Genomic DNA, 17,414 nt, shown 5'->3' on the forward strand with positions numbered 1-17,414 from the left:
AGATTTTGCGAACCACAAAATGATGTGTTACATTAACGATACAAAGTTTACGCACAAAGCATATGGCCGACACTTGACATGTAATTGTGGAAGCACTAAGATTTCGGAGATGTTAATGGCTGATAAAGTTGGAAATCAAAATTGGTGAACAAGGAAATGTGAATGGGGAATCAGATCTGCTGCAATAATCTAAAAGCAAGGTCCAACTCCACAAGTAAGCCCTTGGAGTAGATGGTTCTATGGCTGCTAACAGTAACTGGAGGCTCTCAGTGGTTAAATAAACACCATTTGTGAAGGGTGAGGTGTTGTTTGAGGATTAATCATGGGGCTATTGCTTTGGCCTCCTGAAATTCAAAACGTGACAAATGGTCAGCAACAACATTTGATTTCCCCGGAATGTGTTTGGCTCTGAAGAGAACATTAAAATTTAAACCTGCAAGTACAAGACGGCGCACTTATCTCATGAGGGTTTTATCTTTGCTAGATTGTTAATGATTTCAACCACAGCCATAATGTCAGAAAAAAAAACAGTATTTTATGATTTCTCCATTTTTAGCCCCACAATTCCAAGACAAGACAATCGGAAATAGCAATCTGATATGATTTGTGTTCTTCCAGCCAAGATGCTGCGAACCATTGTGATCCTAAAACAGCTGCATACCCTAATGAACCAGAAGCATCAGTAAACAGGTTAAGTTTTTGGGAAGCTGTCTATTTCTCTTGAAGGAAATATTGACTTGCCATTGAAATCCACAATGAAATCTGGCCATGCTTTGATATCACATCTTGCTTCTGAATTCAATCTGATATAATGGTTTGGGATATACACATTGCAAGTAAGGTCTATAAGTCGTCTAAGAAATGCACGACCAGGCTCCACAACAGAACATGCAAAATTTAACAATCCAATAAGGGATTGTAAATCTTCAAGTGAAATTTTCTTTTTAATACGGCCGTCTTTAGACGGGACGTATTATGTTATGACGTTCATGTCCGTCCGTCTGTCTGTCTGTTAGCTTTTCTCGTGTCCGGCTCATAACTTTAATACTATTAGGCCTAGGATTATCAAACTTTGTCAGCTGATACTTCTTGGGTAGAAGGTGTGTCGCGCACTAAACGTAGGTTGCTCTGACCTTTAATTAAGATGCTATGGCCAAATATGGAAAAATCCTGTCCGGCTCATAACTAGAAAACTAGAATCATCAAACTTGGCCAATTTATGCATCGTAGGTAGAAGGTGTGTCGCGACCTATTTTTAAGGCCACTGTGACCTTTAATTTAAGTGAAATTTAAAAAAAGTCTTTTTACTATTAGATTACGCAATCCCAAAAAATGCAAGAGTGTTGCAGTATCCTTATTAAAAAATGTTAAATCAAGAAAATACTTATTTTCAGTATATACTTTACAGCAATTTATAACAAATAAAATGTTACAAGAGAAATTCCACCTCTCCCAGAGGTGTAATTATCAAGCACTGGTCAAAGAGATTTTGATAACAGAAAATTGCGTGTCAAATTAGAGAGAAATTAATGAGTTTAGCGTGTGGAGCTAACTGGTAGAGCATCTCTGATCGAGCAGATGTTATCTATGTCTCTTGGGAACTGGGCAAACAGAATCAGCCCTGTTGGATTAAATAGTTGGCTAGCCTAACTTTTAAAATGAATTTTGTGAAAATTAATTAAAACTTATTTGATATTGTATGATAAATTAATTTGATATTGTATAATAAACTTATTATATTGTATAATATAATTAAAAAATATAATTATACTCGGGGGGGGGGTGATATTGGAATGAATTGCAGCTTAAAAAACAGTCTGACATTAAATCTAAAAAATCAAGTATTTAAAAAAAATGTTTTAATCATTTTAGATAGTCCCTACAAATCTAAGAGTAATGCAGGAACCTTATTAAAAATGTTGCATCAAGATTTTTTCTTTTTATAAATCTTTGTAACAAATTTAAAAAAAATCTTTGTTTTTCAAATTTAATTTGAGAATGACATAAATATCCATTTTTATTGCACTACAAAGTAGATAAATTATGTATAGATCCATCCATCCGTTGAGAGTAATGAGTAAACATGCATCCAGTTAAAGATTAATTAATGAGTTCAGTGTAGGAAGGCTAGCTGTCTCAATCATTTCTTTTAGAGGATCTCTGATCAAGCAGCTCTTTTCTGTATCCTTTGGGAATTAGACAGAAGAACTGCTTGTCAGTTTATAGCATATGTCATTTGGTGGCCAGCCTTTTATTTTTAATATTAATTTCATATAGATTAAGTTGTTAAGACTAAATTGATATTGTTTAATATGATATTTTTATTTAATTTTTTTGAAAATATCAGCTAATTCAGAGCATCATGTTTCATAAATCTGAAAGCGGGGGGGGGGGGGGGGCTGCAGATGGGCATTTTTCAAGCTCCAACACAACCAGCTGAGGATCTATAATGTAATATTTGTTATAATTAATGCCTACACCACAGGAGATGTATAAACAAATATTAGAAGGAATGGAAAAATCATTGAAATCCTTGTATCAAGGTTGACATGATTTTCTTGCACTCTAAACTGTGTATGACAATTGAACAGTATTTGACGGGCGTATCATGCTGTGGCGGGGCACTTTATTTTTTTTGCTAGTAGTTGCAAGAGAAGCTTTGAGTATAACCAACTTATCAGATGGAAGTCTGCTCTCCATCTTAAAAGAGTCAACTTCGATTCCGTAAATGGTTAAAGTAGTTGTAGGAAAAAACAGTGATTGATTGGCATACCAATATCCTTGCACAATTTTTCCAAATCTTAAAATTCCAAGGAACTTTTCGAAAATTTGAAATCACAAGATTTTACCAAAAGCAACAGCTTAAAAACGTACGACTTTTCAACTTAATACACAACCATTCCCCACGATAAACTAAAATCCAGGCTTTTTGATATCATTGACAGCTGCTTTTTTAAATAAAATGGAACTCGTAGATTTACTTACCTTGTCATTGGTCATTTGCGAAATAATTTTGTTAGAAAACATTCTGATTGTACACACAAGTACTCTGAAATTGACATGAAAAAAGATGCTTGAGTTTCTGATTGACAATAGCTATGTGGTTTTTGGAGACCAGGTCTTCCAACAATCTATTGGAATTCCCATGGATACCAATTTTGCCCCGTTATTAGCAGACCTATTTTTGTATTCATATGAAGCAGAATTAGTCCAAAATCTTGTATGTGATAAGAAGAATACACCTGTTGTGGCCTTCAACTCGACATTTAGATATATCGACGACATATTGTCAATTAACAATTGTTATTTCCATTCTTATGTCGATACGATATATCCCGGTGAGCTTGAGATTAAAGATACTACAGTCTGACACATCTGTTTCATATTTGGATATTTTACTTGATAAAGACGTTAATGGTAATCTAACCACCAAGCTTTATGATAAACGTGATGACTTTAACTTTTCAATCGTCAAATTCCCTTACTTATGCAGCAGTATACCTTCATGACCTGCATACGAGGTTTATATCTCTCAGTTGATTCGATACGGAAGAGCATGCCCTACGTATGTACAATTTCTAAAACGAGGTAAATTATTGACAAGTTGATTAAACAAGAATATCAGCAGTCTCGTTTAAAGTCATCATTTCGTAAGTTCTATGGTCGATACAATGACCTTTTTAGCAAATACAATTTATCATTGAGTCAAATGCTGACTGACGTTTTTCATACTAATTGTTAGGCCATTATTTACACACTGAATTGTCGACGGATTTTTCCGTTATTTCCCGATCCTGACAAGGAGCACACGGCGGGTGTGACCGGTCGGCAGGGGATGCTCACTACTCCATGGCACCTGCTCCCACCTCTGATGTTTTGAAGGTCCGTGTTTGCTCTGCACCTATTTTGTAATGTTCAATGGACTTTTGAGCTTGAAAACTGTTCGTTATCTCCATATATTTCATTAAGTACATCTTGCAAGCATTTTTCTGAATTGGGGGGACCAATGAGAAAGAAATCGTCAATCAAGTGAGACATATCTGAAACATTGTATTTATGAATCATTATCCAATGAAGGGCTGTACTTAATTTTTCAAAAATCTGGCAAGAGCTACTGGCTCCTATTGGGAGGCATTTGTCATCTTTGCCATCAATTAATGCGGGCCAAATTGTTTGATTAATTGAATGACATGTTCAATAGATTCATACTGAACTTGATAATTGCATTTTGGAATATAGGAATTGACTGACTGATTCTTTGGAAAAAATAAGTCATGAATTATGCGATATTCTCCGGGTGTTTTCTTAGGAACTAATCCCAATGGGGAGCAGACATAGTTCTCAAATGGTATTTGCTTGTGAGCTTCAGAGATTCGACGTAGTGTAAATTCTTTGGCTAATTTTTCTTGAACTACACTTGGGTTTTTAAAAACAGAGTTATGAATTTTATGAACACAATAGGTTGGTTCTTCTACACATCCCAATTTAAACCCAAACTGAAAGCTATTTACCAAATAGGCAGAAAGATTCTGATCATAATCTTGTAACTCATGTTTGTTTGCATGTTGTTTAACGTCCCTCTCAACAATTTTTCACTCATATGGAGAAGCCACCACTTGCCGGTGGAGAGCTGCAAATTTTGTCCTATACTCGGCACTTACGGCTATTTAGCAGTGAGGGATCTTTTTCGTGCCAGCACCTACTGCGACACGGGACCTCGGTTTATACGGTCTCATCAGAAGGACCGGTCTCCACGTCCCACAGTGGGATTCGAACCCGCGACGTAAGGATCAACTTACTTCGCGACTGAAGAGCAGACGCTCTAACCACTGCGCCACTCGGGCGACCTTGGAACTCATGAATTAGATTCGGAACGTTTATTGGCGTAGAAACTTTGTTTTGGGTACTTTGGATTGGTTGTTTGGTTTTTTGAGCATTTAATTCGTGAATGATTTGAGTCTCCACAAGATTGACAGGCATGTTTGTAGATGCAAGGGTTTGATCTGCATTTGGTGCCATTGTTGAAGTCGAAGTTGAAACACACTTGGGGGGATTTGTCATTAAATTTGGTACGAAAATTGTTTCGAAAAAGCTGCTTTAAAGGATGAATGGTGCAAGCTCTGAAACGGTTCTTTGTCAAGGCAGAGTATGCGACTGGCGAAGTTTTCTTAATGTTTCATCGTAATGACGCCATGCTGCGCCATTGGTGGCGGCAATTTCTCTAATAATTGAAGCATATTTTAATAAATGAAAGGCATCTTCTGGTTTCTTTTCATTTTAGATGGCCATGAAGATGTGGAATGCTGTTATCCACTGCTATTGACAAAGAGGTGGGAGATTTTGAAGCAGCTTGGTTTGAGAAACTTATAGAACTTTGATTAATTTGGATGGAGACAGTGCTTTTTTTGTAATTGTAAAGCAGGGACCGGTTGTCAAAAAATTGATCAGACCAAATTTTTTGTCTGATTCTGTGAGGGGTGTTTGCACCTAGGGGAATACCCTCATCTATTGATAGTGGTGGATTTGTAGTAACATTTGCATTAGAGTTTGCCCCTAACTCACCTGCAAAAAGTTCATGCGAAAAGATGAGAAATGGTTGGTGTGGTTGACACTTGTGGATGGAGGTTCTGTTGTGATCGGTGTCTGTGTATTTGAAGTGCCTGCTGCTTCTGTTTGGGTTGTCAGATAAGTTTGAGAAATGGTGCTGACAGCAGGTTCAGTAACATCAACTTATGATGAATCTTGAGTAGGATTAACGGTTTGTTGCATGGGTGAGTCATTGAGTAGACTGACATATACAGCTTGCTGTTTTTTTCAAAATGACTTCAGCTAATAAATCATAATTAATGTTAAATTGATTGTCCACAGGTTGAGATGCTTATTTGAAGTATGCTTGGTTTGCTTTGACACATCATTTTGAGAAGTTGTTGAAGAAGAGATTTGTTTTCTTTTTGGACCCATGGTGATGAATAACTAATTGACAGAATTGAAAGGCGTAAAAAAATTCATTGTAAAATTTGCATCCGCCATAATAGACATGGTGTAAACATGCTGAGTACAAATGCATCCGCCATAATTGACATGACGTAAAAATGCACAGTAACAAGTTGTGTCTGCCATACTTGATATGGTACATAATTGCTTGAAAGAAATTGAATCCAAGCTAAATGACATGGTATAAAATTGTTAAAAAATGATAGGTAGTGTCATTGTTTGCCAAAGTAAGAATTGACATGAATAAATTCAGAATGCAAATTAACCTGAATTGATATAGCATTTTTAATAGTTTGAAGGAACAGGATATACATGCACTGCATTAAATAATACTGAGGCAATTGAAATAATTATGGCAAATTAAAGATATTATGGTTTTAGTTTATGCCATAAACATACCACATAAACATACCACCATAAAAATTAAGGTTGAATAAATTTTATACTGGCTACAGATAAACTTTACATTACCTATCTGAGCATGAAGGTGCGGGCACAATGCAGTATTGCACTTTTGATACTTTGAGCGTATTTCTGCATGGGACGGGCATTTTCTCTGGGATTCTGTAGGTGGACACCATAAGGTGATGGGTGAGACATACTCGGATCACTCCAGAAACCATGGTGATGCCAAAACTTTTAACTTTGTGTCTGAATTTATGCACAGGGATAGCAACACATTCAGCTCTGTCACTCTGTCGTTGTACCAAGGATCTGTCACTTGTGATGACCTAAAAGGCACCTGGCCAATTATCACGATTTTCACTTTTCCTGTAATTATCAGAAAGGAGGCGAAGGATGTTATTGCATTTGCAATGTTTTTAACTAGTCGTGATACATCACATAAGTCATTGCTACCGATTTGTAGAAAACACATCTTGGTCCACAAATTTTATCAAACTGGAACAATTCGCTAATTGTCTGATGGTTAAACCTCCTCTTGCTCGAAATTCCACAGAAAATGTGAAGTATATAGCCGCAAATTGTAAATATTCCGGTGTTGCAAATACAAAATCTCGCAAACGGCGTATAAACGAGTGTCCCAGAATCACCACTTTTACCCGTCCCGCAGCCATGTTTACATTGACTGAGTCTGTCTATTTATAGGTGTAAACAAACCAGACGTAGACTAATGTTTACTTCAAATTAAATGCAAATTCGCAAAAAATACGCACCTAAATTATCACAAAACTAATCCGAAACAGAACATAAGAACGTTACTTGCTGCTGCAGATATACCTTCCCGTAATTGGATGTTTATTTTGGATGTATTTAAAGATGGCGGAGGGTCAATTAAAGATGTTTTAAAAACTGGCGGATGGGCCAATTATAGATTTTTGACGCAAGGTTGTGCAATTCATAAGATGACATCTGAGCATGCGCATTTTTAAAAAATATGTTACAACTACGCAGCTAGGTTAAGGACGCCCATGAAATATACGCCTTTATATATTCAGGGAAAATGAATACAATTTTCATATTTTTTAAACAGCAGTAGTTTTGATAAATGTGAATTGTGGTGATTGCATTTGTATATATCGGGTGTCTGCTGAGTTTGGCCAAAGTGACATCGCTTACATCAGCTGTTTGTCACGTGACAGGTTTAAAATTGGACCATATATGTACTACTACAAAGATCGTAAAAGTTCAACGATATACAGGCATCTTTCCGCTATAAAATTTATTTTGTTTTCTTTGAGACAAATTCCTTAACCCGAAAAGTGCTGGGAGCAACTTCCTCATGCTCGAGAATTGTTTAAAATTTAGCCGTCTTTCTATAAACTCCAAACAAAAATGTAATACGCATTGGAATAATGTTAGATTACGGAATAAATAAAGAATGTACAACCAGCTCCCAGCACTTTTCAGAATAGTAGGAATAATAGCTACATGTGTTTAAAAATTCAGAATTTATAGTGAAGCGGATATCGTTGAACTTTTAATATTTTCAAGGGGCTGGACCCCTCATTCTAGCACGTTACTGTACAAATGTGCTCCCTACGGCTATATCTAAAGTCTACACATTATCAATTTAGTTTGAAAATAAAATGAGGATTAATATACTTCAGAATATGTCTCTCTTTTTGTCTGACTATGCATGTTTCGTATTTATTTTTATTTTTACAAGCTACGATAAAAGCTTGATCCACGCCTCAAATACAGAGAAACTGCGTGTCAAACTAAGAAATGACGTCATCTCAGTAAGTACAGCGAGATCAAGCTGGCTTTCATTCTGCATACGCTAAGTGGTATTATGGCAACATAAGTTGCACATCCATGTATCTTTATAACATTTATGAGAAACGAAAGTATTTAGTGTGTTTTAAAAAGAACATATAGTATTTATTCATCGAGATTCATTTGTATTGTTTTTAACGTGACGTCATAATAGCCCTCCCGAACCTCTGCATAGACTGACGTATATATGGGAGTCCTTAACCTAGCTGCGTAGTTGTGTAATACCGATTACTTTATTTTTATAAATGAATGTTTACTTTAGCATAAATTAACAAGAATATATAAAAGTTTCTACTGTTTGAAATATCAATGTGGAACAATTATGATGGCCGACAGCGGCCGCCACTTTTGAATAGAAATATTGTCATTTTGTACAGCGCTTTTGTCAATTTTTGTTGACAAGTTACAACTCAACTAGTAATGCAATATGTACATGTACAATTCTTACACTGACAAAGTTCACCTGCGAAAAACATTAAAATTCTTTCGTGGGATATGAAATAAAACAGGTGACTTGAAAGAGATAATGTTCTATCAGTTCTTCGATAATATAGCAAAGGAAGTGAATTTCACACTTAATTAGTCTGGAGCTAGATTCTTTTTACGTCAAAAGTGCACCGCATTGTATGAAGAAATAATGACCGATACAAGTAAGTAAAAATAATCCTTTTACAAAAATTGTAAAGTTACCAAGATTTTAATGCATTTGCATTAATGTATGTGAGACTAAACTTAGTACAATATTATACAAAAAAATTTCAGCAAATGATTAAATATTGTATCGTGTTTCTTTTTTTGTTCACGTATGCAGATAGTTTGTTACTAGAATACGCCGCCAAAAATATGAGCCACTAAGAAATTTCATTGGTGATGATCAAGGAGCATAATATACATTTGAGGTAAATGATATTCTCTATGTAACTTACATCTGCTGTTATTTATTTATAATAATAATAGTAATTATTTTTTTGTTGTTGCTGAAATTGGTTTGAGCTTGAACATTGTTATCTCCGTATAATTTTGATTTGAACATATTTTATTGTATAATTAATACAAAAGGAATTGGTAACAATTTCTTTCAACTTAGAAAATTCTTTCCGTGTAATATATATAACAATTATAATTATAGTGATTGTAGAACCCACAAAATATTTCAAAGACACTTAAAGGTTCAAAATTAACAAGTCTATAATGATGCATGTATGTGATTACACAATGACAACAATGCTTGCCAAAAATAAATAAATAAATAACAGTAATAATAAACATGATAAACAAACATAATTTAAACATAATCATCATATAATTCATCGAATGGAATGAGGGTGTACATACTCAAGCATAGAAATTAAGAAGAGACATCAGCATGAATATATATGTAAATCGCATGACTTGCACGTATATATATGTAGCATACATGTCTGCGCTTCGTGAAATATGGCTACATAACAGATATGTGTAATTTAGATCTACACACCAAACCCAAAATAACAAAAAAACAAAAAAAAACAAAAAAAAAAAAACAAAACAGAACAAAAAAAATTTGCAGAATTTGCCTTAAATGTGTACACATACCTGCATAAATTCGATTCGTACATATGAATAATAATATTTTAAGAATCTCCATGTACAATAACGTATGCTTAAACATTTTCTTTAATGATTTATTCATTTTACTAATGTCATTATGCATTATGTTCAAAGCTCTAACGCGGTGGGGAGGCGTTTGCGACGGTGTGATTATCCACCAAGGCGAGGATCAACAGGGTACAGTGATGCAGAACTGGAACGTAAAATAAAGGTATTTTTCATTTACATGTATAATGTTCCCATAAATTATTAAGATTTTTTTTTTATGATACATTTACCTAAAATATTGGATTAATATCATACGATATATTTTATTGAAAGTGACACTGTGACGGACAAACGGGAAAATTGACAACAGTAGAATTTTTGCATGACAGATGCAAATTTTGTTCAGTTCTTGAAGATATTAGGTTTCAGAAAATTACAGGTTTCAGAACCTAAAAAATCTAATTTAATGGAGAAAAATAAGAGTAAACAAAATCTTGGTATAACCCATCACAAAAATATTGCTTCATGTCTTCCTCTTTATTGTACGCATGCGCTGAAAAGTTGAAGAATTTACCATGGTTTCAATTCCATAGATATAAATGTCGGATGACTGAGAATTTTGATACAATCTTCGAAAAAGATGATCATAACTTATTCCTTACTTCTGCTTGCCCGAATTCAATGTTGTTTACAAGTTTCACGCTAAAAATAAAGGACGCGTGACCTTGACATTGTTGACATTGACGATAAAAACAAAGCGATAGATTTGTTTTTCCGGCACTTATATTTTGCAGTTTTTTTCTTGCTTTACAGTGCAGTTGAGTTGTCAAAACTTCGCTATATTCATATTTCACAGAAATCTTTTGTTTTGTGATACAATTTTCTTAAAAGAAACACATGGTTTTGACTCATTATGCAACTTTAATGGCAATATCCCATACTTTTTACGATACATGCAGTTTTCATGGATTGTCTCCCATCTATGATCGTAGGAGCGGCTCATCTTTTTGTAGTTGTGTTAGGAATTGAGGCGTTATTTCTTTTTTCAGTGCCTCGATGAAATAATTCTTTATTGATAACAAACATAGAAGTCATGAATAAAGGTTTTTGAAATTCGCTTTATACTTTGTCTTAATGGTTGTTATTAAGTTTTAATTTGTTTTATTTTTTTTTTTCATTTTTCATGGAATATTCATTAATTAATGATTTTATAAAAAGTTCTGAAATAACTAATAAATTGTAAAAGTTTTTAAGAAGAAGTGAATTTTGTTTTGAATACATTTATTGCAGTTGCAAATGACACCCCGATTTTTGGACATTTCACATATATTTTGATAGAACATCGGCATTATCACATGACAAAGCTCCATGATATCAGTACGTGGAGTTTGTACGTCCTTTTTTGTCAGCATTCAGACAGTTAGTCAAAATAGATATGTTTTGCATATGTATTTGAGTCAAATAATTTTATGATCATACTATCCTTTTTTTATATCCATGAATTCATTTACTTTGTTTGATCAGACCGAAAATTGAAGTATAAGAAATTGCACAGAAAAAGTAAAGCAATGGAACAATTTTCAAAAGAAATGTACCATACATATGGTACATGTATTTTTTTAAGTTAGAATAAAGAAATGAAGTATATATATATATATATATATATATATATATATATATATATATATATATATATATATATATATAATTTTTTAAAAATATAGTTTGAATATCACATTGATTATATCTACTTGCATTTCAATTTACAGGACATGCTACAATCTTCGCCACCGACAGTTGGCTATAGACATACGACAGACAAGCTCAGACATCTAAATATACCAGTTCGCAGGTACATTATTTTTTGTAAAGTTATAATGATTTTATAGCATTTATATTGTAGTCAATTAGTCAAGAAGCAAAACTTTTCTTCAAGAAGTTTAAACTTGTTTTCTAGCTTTCCTCTTAAACATCAGTACAAGAAGAATCATTTAGACTCGAGTTATGACGTCTTTTCTGACTTTATGATATGTATGATTGTATTATAGAACTTATAAATAACTGTGTTTTAGTCCTTTAAAGTTGGCATTGATGTAAAACGGTGTACAAACGTTCATCATTTAGTGAACCCCCATTTGTTTTGTTTTTTTATTAAGGGGAGGGGCTTGCAGATTGTGGAAATAAATATTTTTCCTCCAAAATGTTGAAAATAAATTTTCTGTCCTAGACTGGCGATATGTCCTCGGCTAGAGTTTCGGTTTGGCATGAAAATACATGTAAATAATCTGACTCGAAAAAGAATTGCCACCGGGCCCTTTCAGAATCAACTAGTCGTTCCCTTAAGTTTTCTATAATGCTTTTAACAGTTGCCACTTTATGCATAGTTAAATATTTTTATGCAATCAAGTCCACTTTAAAATTTTATCTTTATTTCAGAGGTAAAGTAATGGAAATTATGAGACGAATTGACCCACTCGGTGTTGATTTTCGAAGACGCCGTCGCATCAAACGAAAAATATATTATTCACAGGGTCCAAATTATATATGGCATGTTGATGGGTAAGATGATATGTCAGTTCATATAAAATTGATTAATATCGATAAGATTAAATTCCAAATCTCCTTCCGCGTCGGGCAATATTTCATCCCTTGGAGACTAACATAATCAATGTTGCCCTCAACTCCAGTCAACTTTTGCAAAATCATCATCGCCCATTCCATCCCCCAACCCCCACCCCTATATGTTATTTCTCTCAATTAAGGGGTTCATTGACCTTTCATTTTCTGTCATCCCTTCATTCTAATTTAAATATATTGAGCTCGAATACTGTTTGTTATCTCCACATATTTCATTCAAAGAAAGCTCACAACCATTGTAATGTCAGTATATCAGTTTATAAATATAATGAGTTTTAATATGAAGAAATGCTCAAGAAATCAAGAATATCTTTGTTTAAAATCAATTATTTGCACACTTACAGATATGACAAATTAAAACCGTTTGGATTTCCTATTCATGGATGCATAGATGGGTAAGTCAAATTTTGATTTAACTTGTTCAATGACTTTTGTCAAGGACCTGTGCACAGCAGGCACTTCATTTCTCTTCCTGACCTTAAAATATACTTCAGTAATAGACTTCATTATATACCAGTGGGCCAATTTCAAGCTAACTTCCCACCAGAATCCTTTGGTGAAGAGAATTCAAGTTTGTTCAAATAAAAGGATAATAAGGACTTAGTTTAAATTTCATCGCATCTTACAAAAATCTTCTCGAGTAACTGAACCAGAAAATATGAAACTTACATTGAAATTTCCTGACTTAGTGCAGACTCAAGTTTGTTCAAATTGTGACTCAGGGGGTAGGATAGGGCCCCCCATGGGCCATCAGATGTTTACATAGGAGTATATAGGAAACAAAACATTTAAAATTCTTCTAGTCAAGAACAGCAACGCCATTGTAAGTCATTTTATATGTAAACACCCGCAGGTAGTGAGTATAGATCCCAGTTTGTTTAAATTATGCCCCCCTGTGGGTAGCATGGGACAAGAATGTGCGATGAAAATGTCTACATAAAACTATAGGGGTAAATCACTAAAAATAATTTTCTCATAAACAGCAAAGCCATGACTAGTCATATTATATGAAAACATTTTAAGATAGGGTAGATTTAAATTTGTTCAAATCATGACCCCCAGGAATAAGGTGGGGCCACAATGGGCGATCAAATGTTTACATAGAGTATAAAGGAAACACCTTTAAAAGTTTTTCTCAAGAAACAGCGAAGCCCTGGTCAGTCATATTTATATAGAGTCATCCTCAGGTAGTGTAATATGGGAAAAAATCTGCTGGTGAAAAAATAGCTGGGCCATAGTGGTTCAGGTAAGCATTGTGGCCCATTGGCCTCTTGTATGAGAGTTGTATGGTTGTTTTTCAAGATGATACGTTATTAAAATGATAGTGAAGGTGGAGGTATACCTTGTGGAAGTGTTCTTTGATAGCGATGTCTGAAACTCGCCAGTGCTGTAATCATTTTTTCTAATTACAAATACCTAGGTTTTCACGACAAATTATGTGGCTTGAAGTAGGGCCTTCTAATAATGATCCAGAGATAGTGGCCTGCAATTTTGTCCAAACTGTAGCGACTTTGAGAGGTATCAAATAATATTACAAATTTTCTATTCAGTTTCTGTACTTGCAATCATGCATACATTCTGTATGAAAATTCATTATTATATAATATGTATAATAGGATGCCCAAGAATACTACAAAGTGACCCGGGAACAGAAAACATAACCATGGGTGCTCTTCAGTGTTTGTATCGAAATCCAGAACAAGATCAGTCCACGGCAAGAGACTGTTATCGAGTTACCAGATCAGTTTTCAATCAGGTGCGTGATTGGTCAACTATGTTGTACGTCATTGTAAAGCTTTGATCATTTCTTTATGTCCATTGTTCAGAAACAAAATTCACACAGTCTATATCACATTAAACCACTCGTCCATTTCATACCAAAAAAAAAATCAAGAAAAATTCAACCTGGATACCTATGATGTAAGCACCATGCACACCATATGGAATTTGATGTAGTACTACAGTCTGTCGAGATAGAAGACAATCTAGAATTACTTAGACTGTGCATCCTGGTAGAATTTTATCTCCTTCGAGTGACCTGTCTTATGTACATGTGTTTATACATTTCATATCACATGAAAGGATTTTGATGGATTTCTCCTGTGGAAATTGTCTGTCTAATATCGTGGGATATACAAAAAAAAATAAGGAAAAAAAGAACTAAATCCGAAGTCTCAATAGAGCAATCCGAAGTAACTGTCAAACAGAAGTAAATCAAATATCCAAGAAATTCACGTACATTATTTTCACAGAGAATTGAGGCATGGTGGAGCATGATGCGCCGGCATGAAATGGAATGGTGGATCTCTTTTTTCAAGGAATTGGAGACTGATGGTTTCTTTCGTAAAGATGTGATAAATGATGTGTAAGAATTGGCAAATAATATTCTTTATGCTCATTGACTTAAACATATACGGAATAATAATGTTGAGAAGAGGTTATATAGTAAATGCTCTACATAATTATGTTTCCAGGTATTCATTGCGATTTTGCTTTATGCCAGTTCTACAAAACGCCCTGGATGCGGTAAAAGAGCAATGGAACAATCACTCAATAGCATACAACAGACAATCTACTTGTCCACATGGTCGTCCAAATGTACTTTATATACTGCCAGAGGAAAAGGGTACTACACTTAATGCTTGAAGTTCATGCATAAAATAACCTCTTCTAAAAGAGGGTTTTTACTTGCCATTAATGTGAAAAAAATGCACATAAATTAGGTAAAAAAAAATGCTATCAAGTCACTTCCCTCGACATTCACACTGAAAATTAAAAAAAAAATGCAGTTGAAATTCTTAAACACAGTGAAAGCGGATAGGGTATGTGCTTGTTAATTAAGTATCAAACCGTCCCAATTCTTTACCTTTTCAAAACTAGGTGCAATTTAAATACATGTATGTTGATATTTACAGGATTCTCTGATTGCATTCACCCCGTTTCTGAAGAAGATATTAACTTCAGCAAACTGCAGTGCAAGGTTCCAACTAGAAGTGGATCTTTGGAATTTGACAATTATTCTAATGCTTTGTTTGGACGAAAAGGGTGGAGTGATGCAACTTCCTTGCAAGAAGCACTTGAGCAATATTTTGAACTGGTTGAAAATAATGTGAATTAATCCTATTTTCAACTTTTTCCTGGTGTTTGTTTTTTTTCTTTTTTTTTAAATTTCCGTGGGATGCAAAATAAAAACTGATAATAATAATAAGAGGGCACAACACCTCTTTAGACCCATGTTGTACAGAGAAGAAAAAAAGGAAAGGAATAGGAAAATGTTAACCACCGTGTTCTTTCAAGGTGTATTGATAAAAATTCGGGAATGTCAGAATATACTCCAACACAGAATTCTTTTCATTATGATATAGACCTAGAGAAACACAGGCCTCTTTAGCAGTTCATTTCTACAAAATTTTTATACTATTGACGATTATTGTATACATGCAATTTGCATTGGAAAAAATACATTGTCATAGTATATAATGTCGCTTACCATTACAATCATGAACGAACACAAAAACCTGAACTTGAATATATTTAGGAAAGTATTAAAAATTTTATTTCAAAATTTCACCACAAATAAAAAAATAATTCGGAAATATTAAAAGAACAAATTGCAGTCATTTTGTACAGCATACAATAATTCGGAAATAAAGACCATATACATGTAGTTATACGAAAAAGATGTCACAAGAGAGATTCTTCATAGGTGAAAAGGAACTACAATGTTCATGTTTTGAGGATAAGGTCTTAAATTGTTTAAGCTAATTAGTTATTTTTGTACTTAAAAACAGGGCCTGTCCCAGGGAAGTATTTGCACCCTGGCAATTTTTTTTAAAGAAATACATTAATTTTTTTAAAGATAATTCTCTGAAAAATCTAACACAATGAACGTTCAGAACCCTGTCATAGTTGAACATTAACACGTTTTCCTCATGCTTCATATTTTAGTTTTTCTTAGTCCCAATCATTGCCCCTTTATAACATCTGGGTCATTGTTTCAACTTGAAAAAAAAATATTACAGATGAAAAACACAATGTATTCGATGAGAGGTTGAAGATGATATTATGCAGAGTTTACAACCACATTGTCATTTGGGCCCTTTGGCGCAAGTTTTCGACCAAAATCTGTAATATAATTTAAAAAAAAAGTCTGTTTCTCCTTTTTCGACACAGTCTTTTAACAACAGAAAGATAGGTAGGATTTTTTAAAAAGATACATGCAACGTATTATCATTAAAATTTATCATTACTATAAATCACTCGTCATCACAAGGCTGACTGAATGACCTATCTAAAATAAAATCAACCCGATGAAAACATATATGACATGAAATACGAAGTGTTTGTGAAACACTAATGCCCCTGTATGGTAAATCAACACCAATTTTAATTTTTTTTATGTACGTCAAACTCCAAGGTCAAGACGTTAAAATTATTGGTACGTAAAAAAGGCCTTTTCACAAGGAATACACATGTGAAACATGAAAGCCTTAACCCCAACCAAAGTTATAAATATGGGATGGTTATAGTTTTTGCGGACAGACAGACCAAAAACTATATGCCCCGAATTCTTTGATTATGGGGGCATAAAATAAAAATTCCAATGAAAAGAGGAATATAAACCTTAGCGTAGGGTCAATTTTTGTTGCTTGGTCGACAAAAGGATAAACACGCGATATTTTAATTAAAACCAGTCTGACATGCATATGTAGGGTATGTGTAAAACACGAAGAGAGAAACGAGAAATGAAAATTGAATATAATTAAGGAATGATAAAAACCAATAACCTCAAAATGTCAACTGAGGGGACAGCTTTTGCTTTGATTTTATTTTGTTGGAAAAGAGGCTGAGTGAAATTAAAACATCGACTTATCATTGATCGGGCACTGCTGACCCATAAAGTCCTGACAGATTTAATTAGATATCTACAGCAGAAAAGTACATGTTTAACTGGTAAGAGACGGATC

At 34.0% G+C, this 17,414-nt stretch overlaps 1 protein-coding gene across 1 annotated transcript; it reads left to right on the top strand.

The window, feature by feature from the left end:
• The first annotated feature begins 9,037 nt into the window (after positions 1–9,037).
• LOC133198363 (uncharacterized) lies at positions 9,038–15,565 on the top strand. The gene is made up of 10 exons (XM_061334461.1): positions 9,038–9,131; positions 9,937–10,033; positions 11,580–11,662; positions 12,247–12,369; positions 12,792–12,842; positions 13,868–13,965; positions 14,064–14,203; positions 14,700–14,812; positions 14,922–15,073; positions 15,363–15,565. Exons 1-10 carry the CDS (start codon positions 9,103–9,105, stop codon positions 15,563–15,565), a joined length of 1,089 nt encoding a protein of 362 aa, XP_061190445.1. The 5' UTR covers positions 9,038–9,102.
• Positions 15,566–17,414: the final 1,849 nt, after the last annotated feature.

Source organism: Saccostrea echinata, unplaced genomic scaffold, assembly GCF_033153115.1.
Source record: "Saccostrea echinata isolate AGI-Se365-2 ecotype Australia unplaced genomic scaffold, CSIRO_AGI_Sech_v1 ptg000033l, whole genome shotgun sequence".
Lineage (NCBI taxonomy): Eukaryota > Metazoa > Mollusca > Bivalvia > Ostreida > Ostreidae > Saccostrea > Saccostrea echinata.

Bases quoted from the DNA above. Each gene is read 5' to 3' on its own strand.
- LOC133198363 (XM_061334461.1), top strand. From the start codon at position 9,103: ATGATCAAGGAGCATAATATACATTTGAG. The intron at 12,370-12,791 runs GTAAGATGATAT...GCACACTTACAG, and splicing joins TATATATGGCATGTTGATGG to ATATGACAAATTAAAACCGT. The intron at 15,074-15,362 runs GTACTACACTTA...TGATATTTACAG, and splicing joins TATACTGCCAGAGGAAAAGG to GATTCTCTGATTGCATTCAC.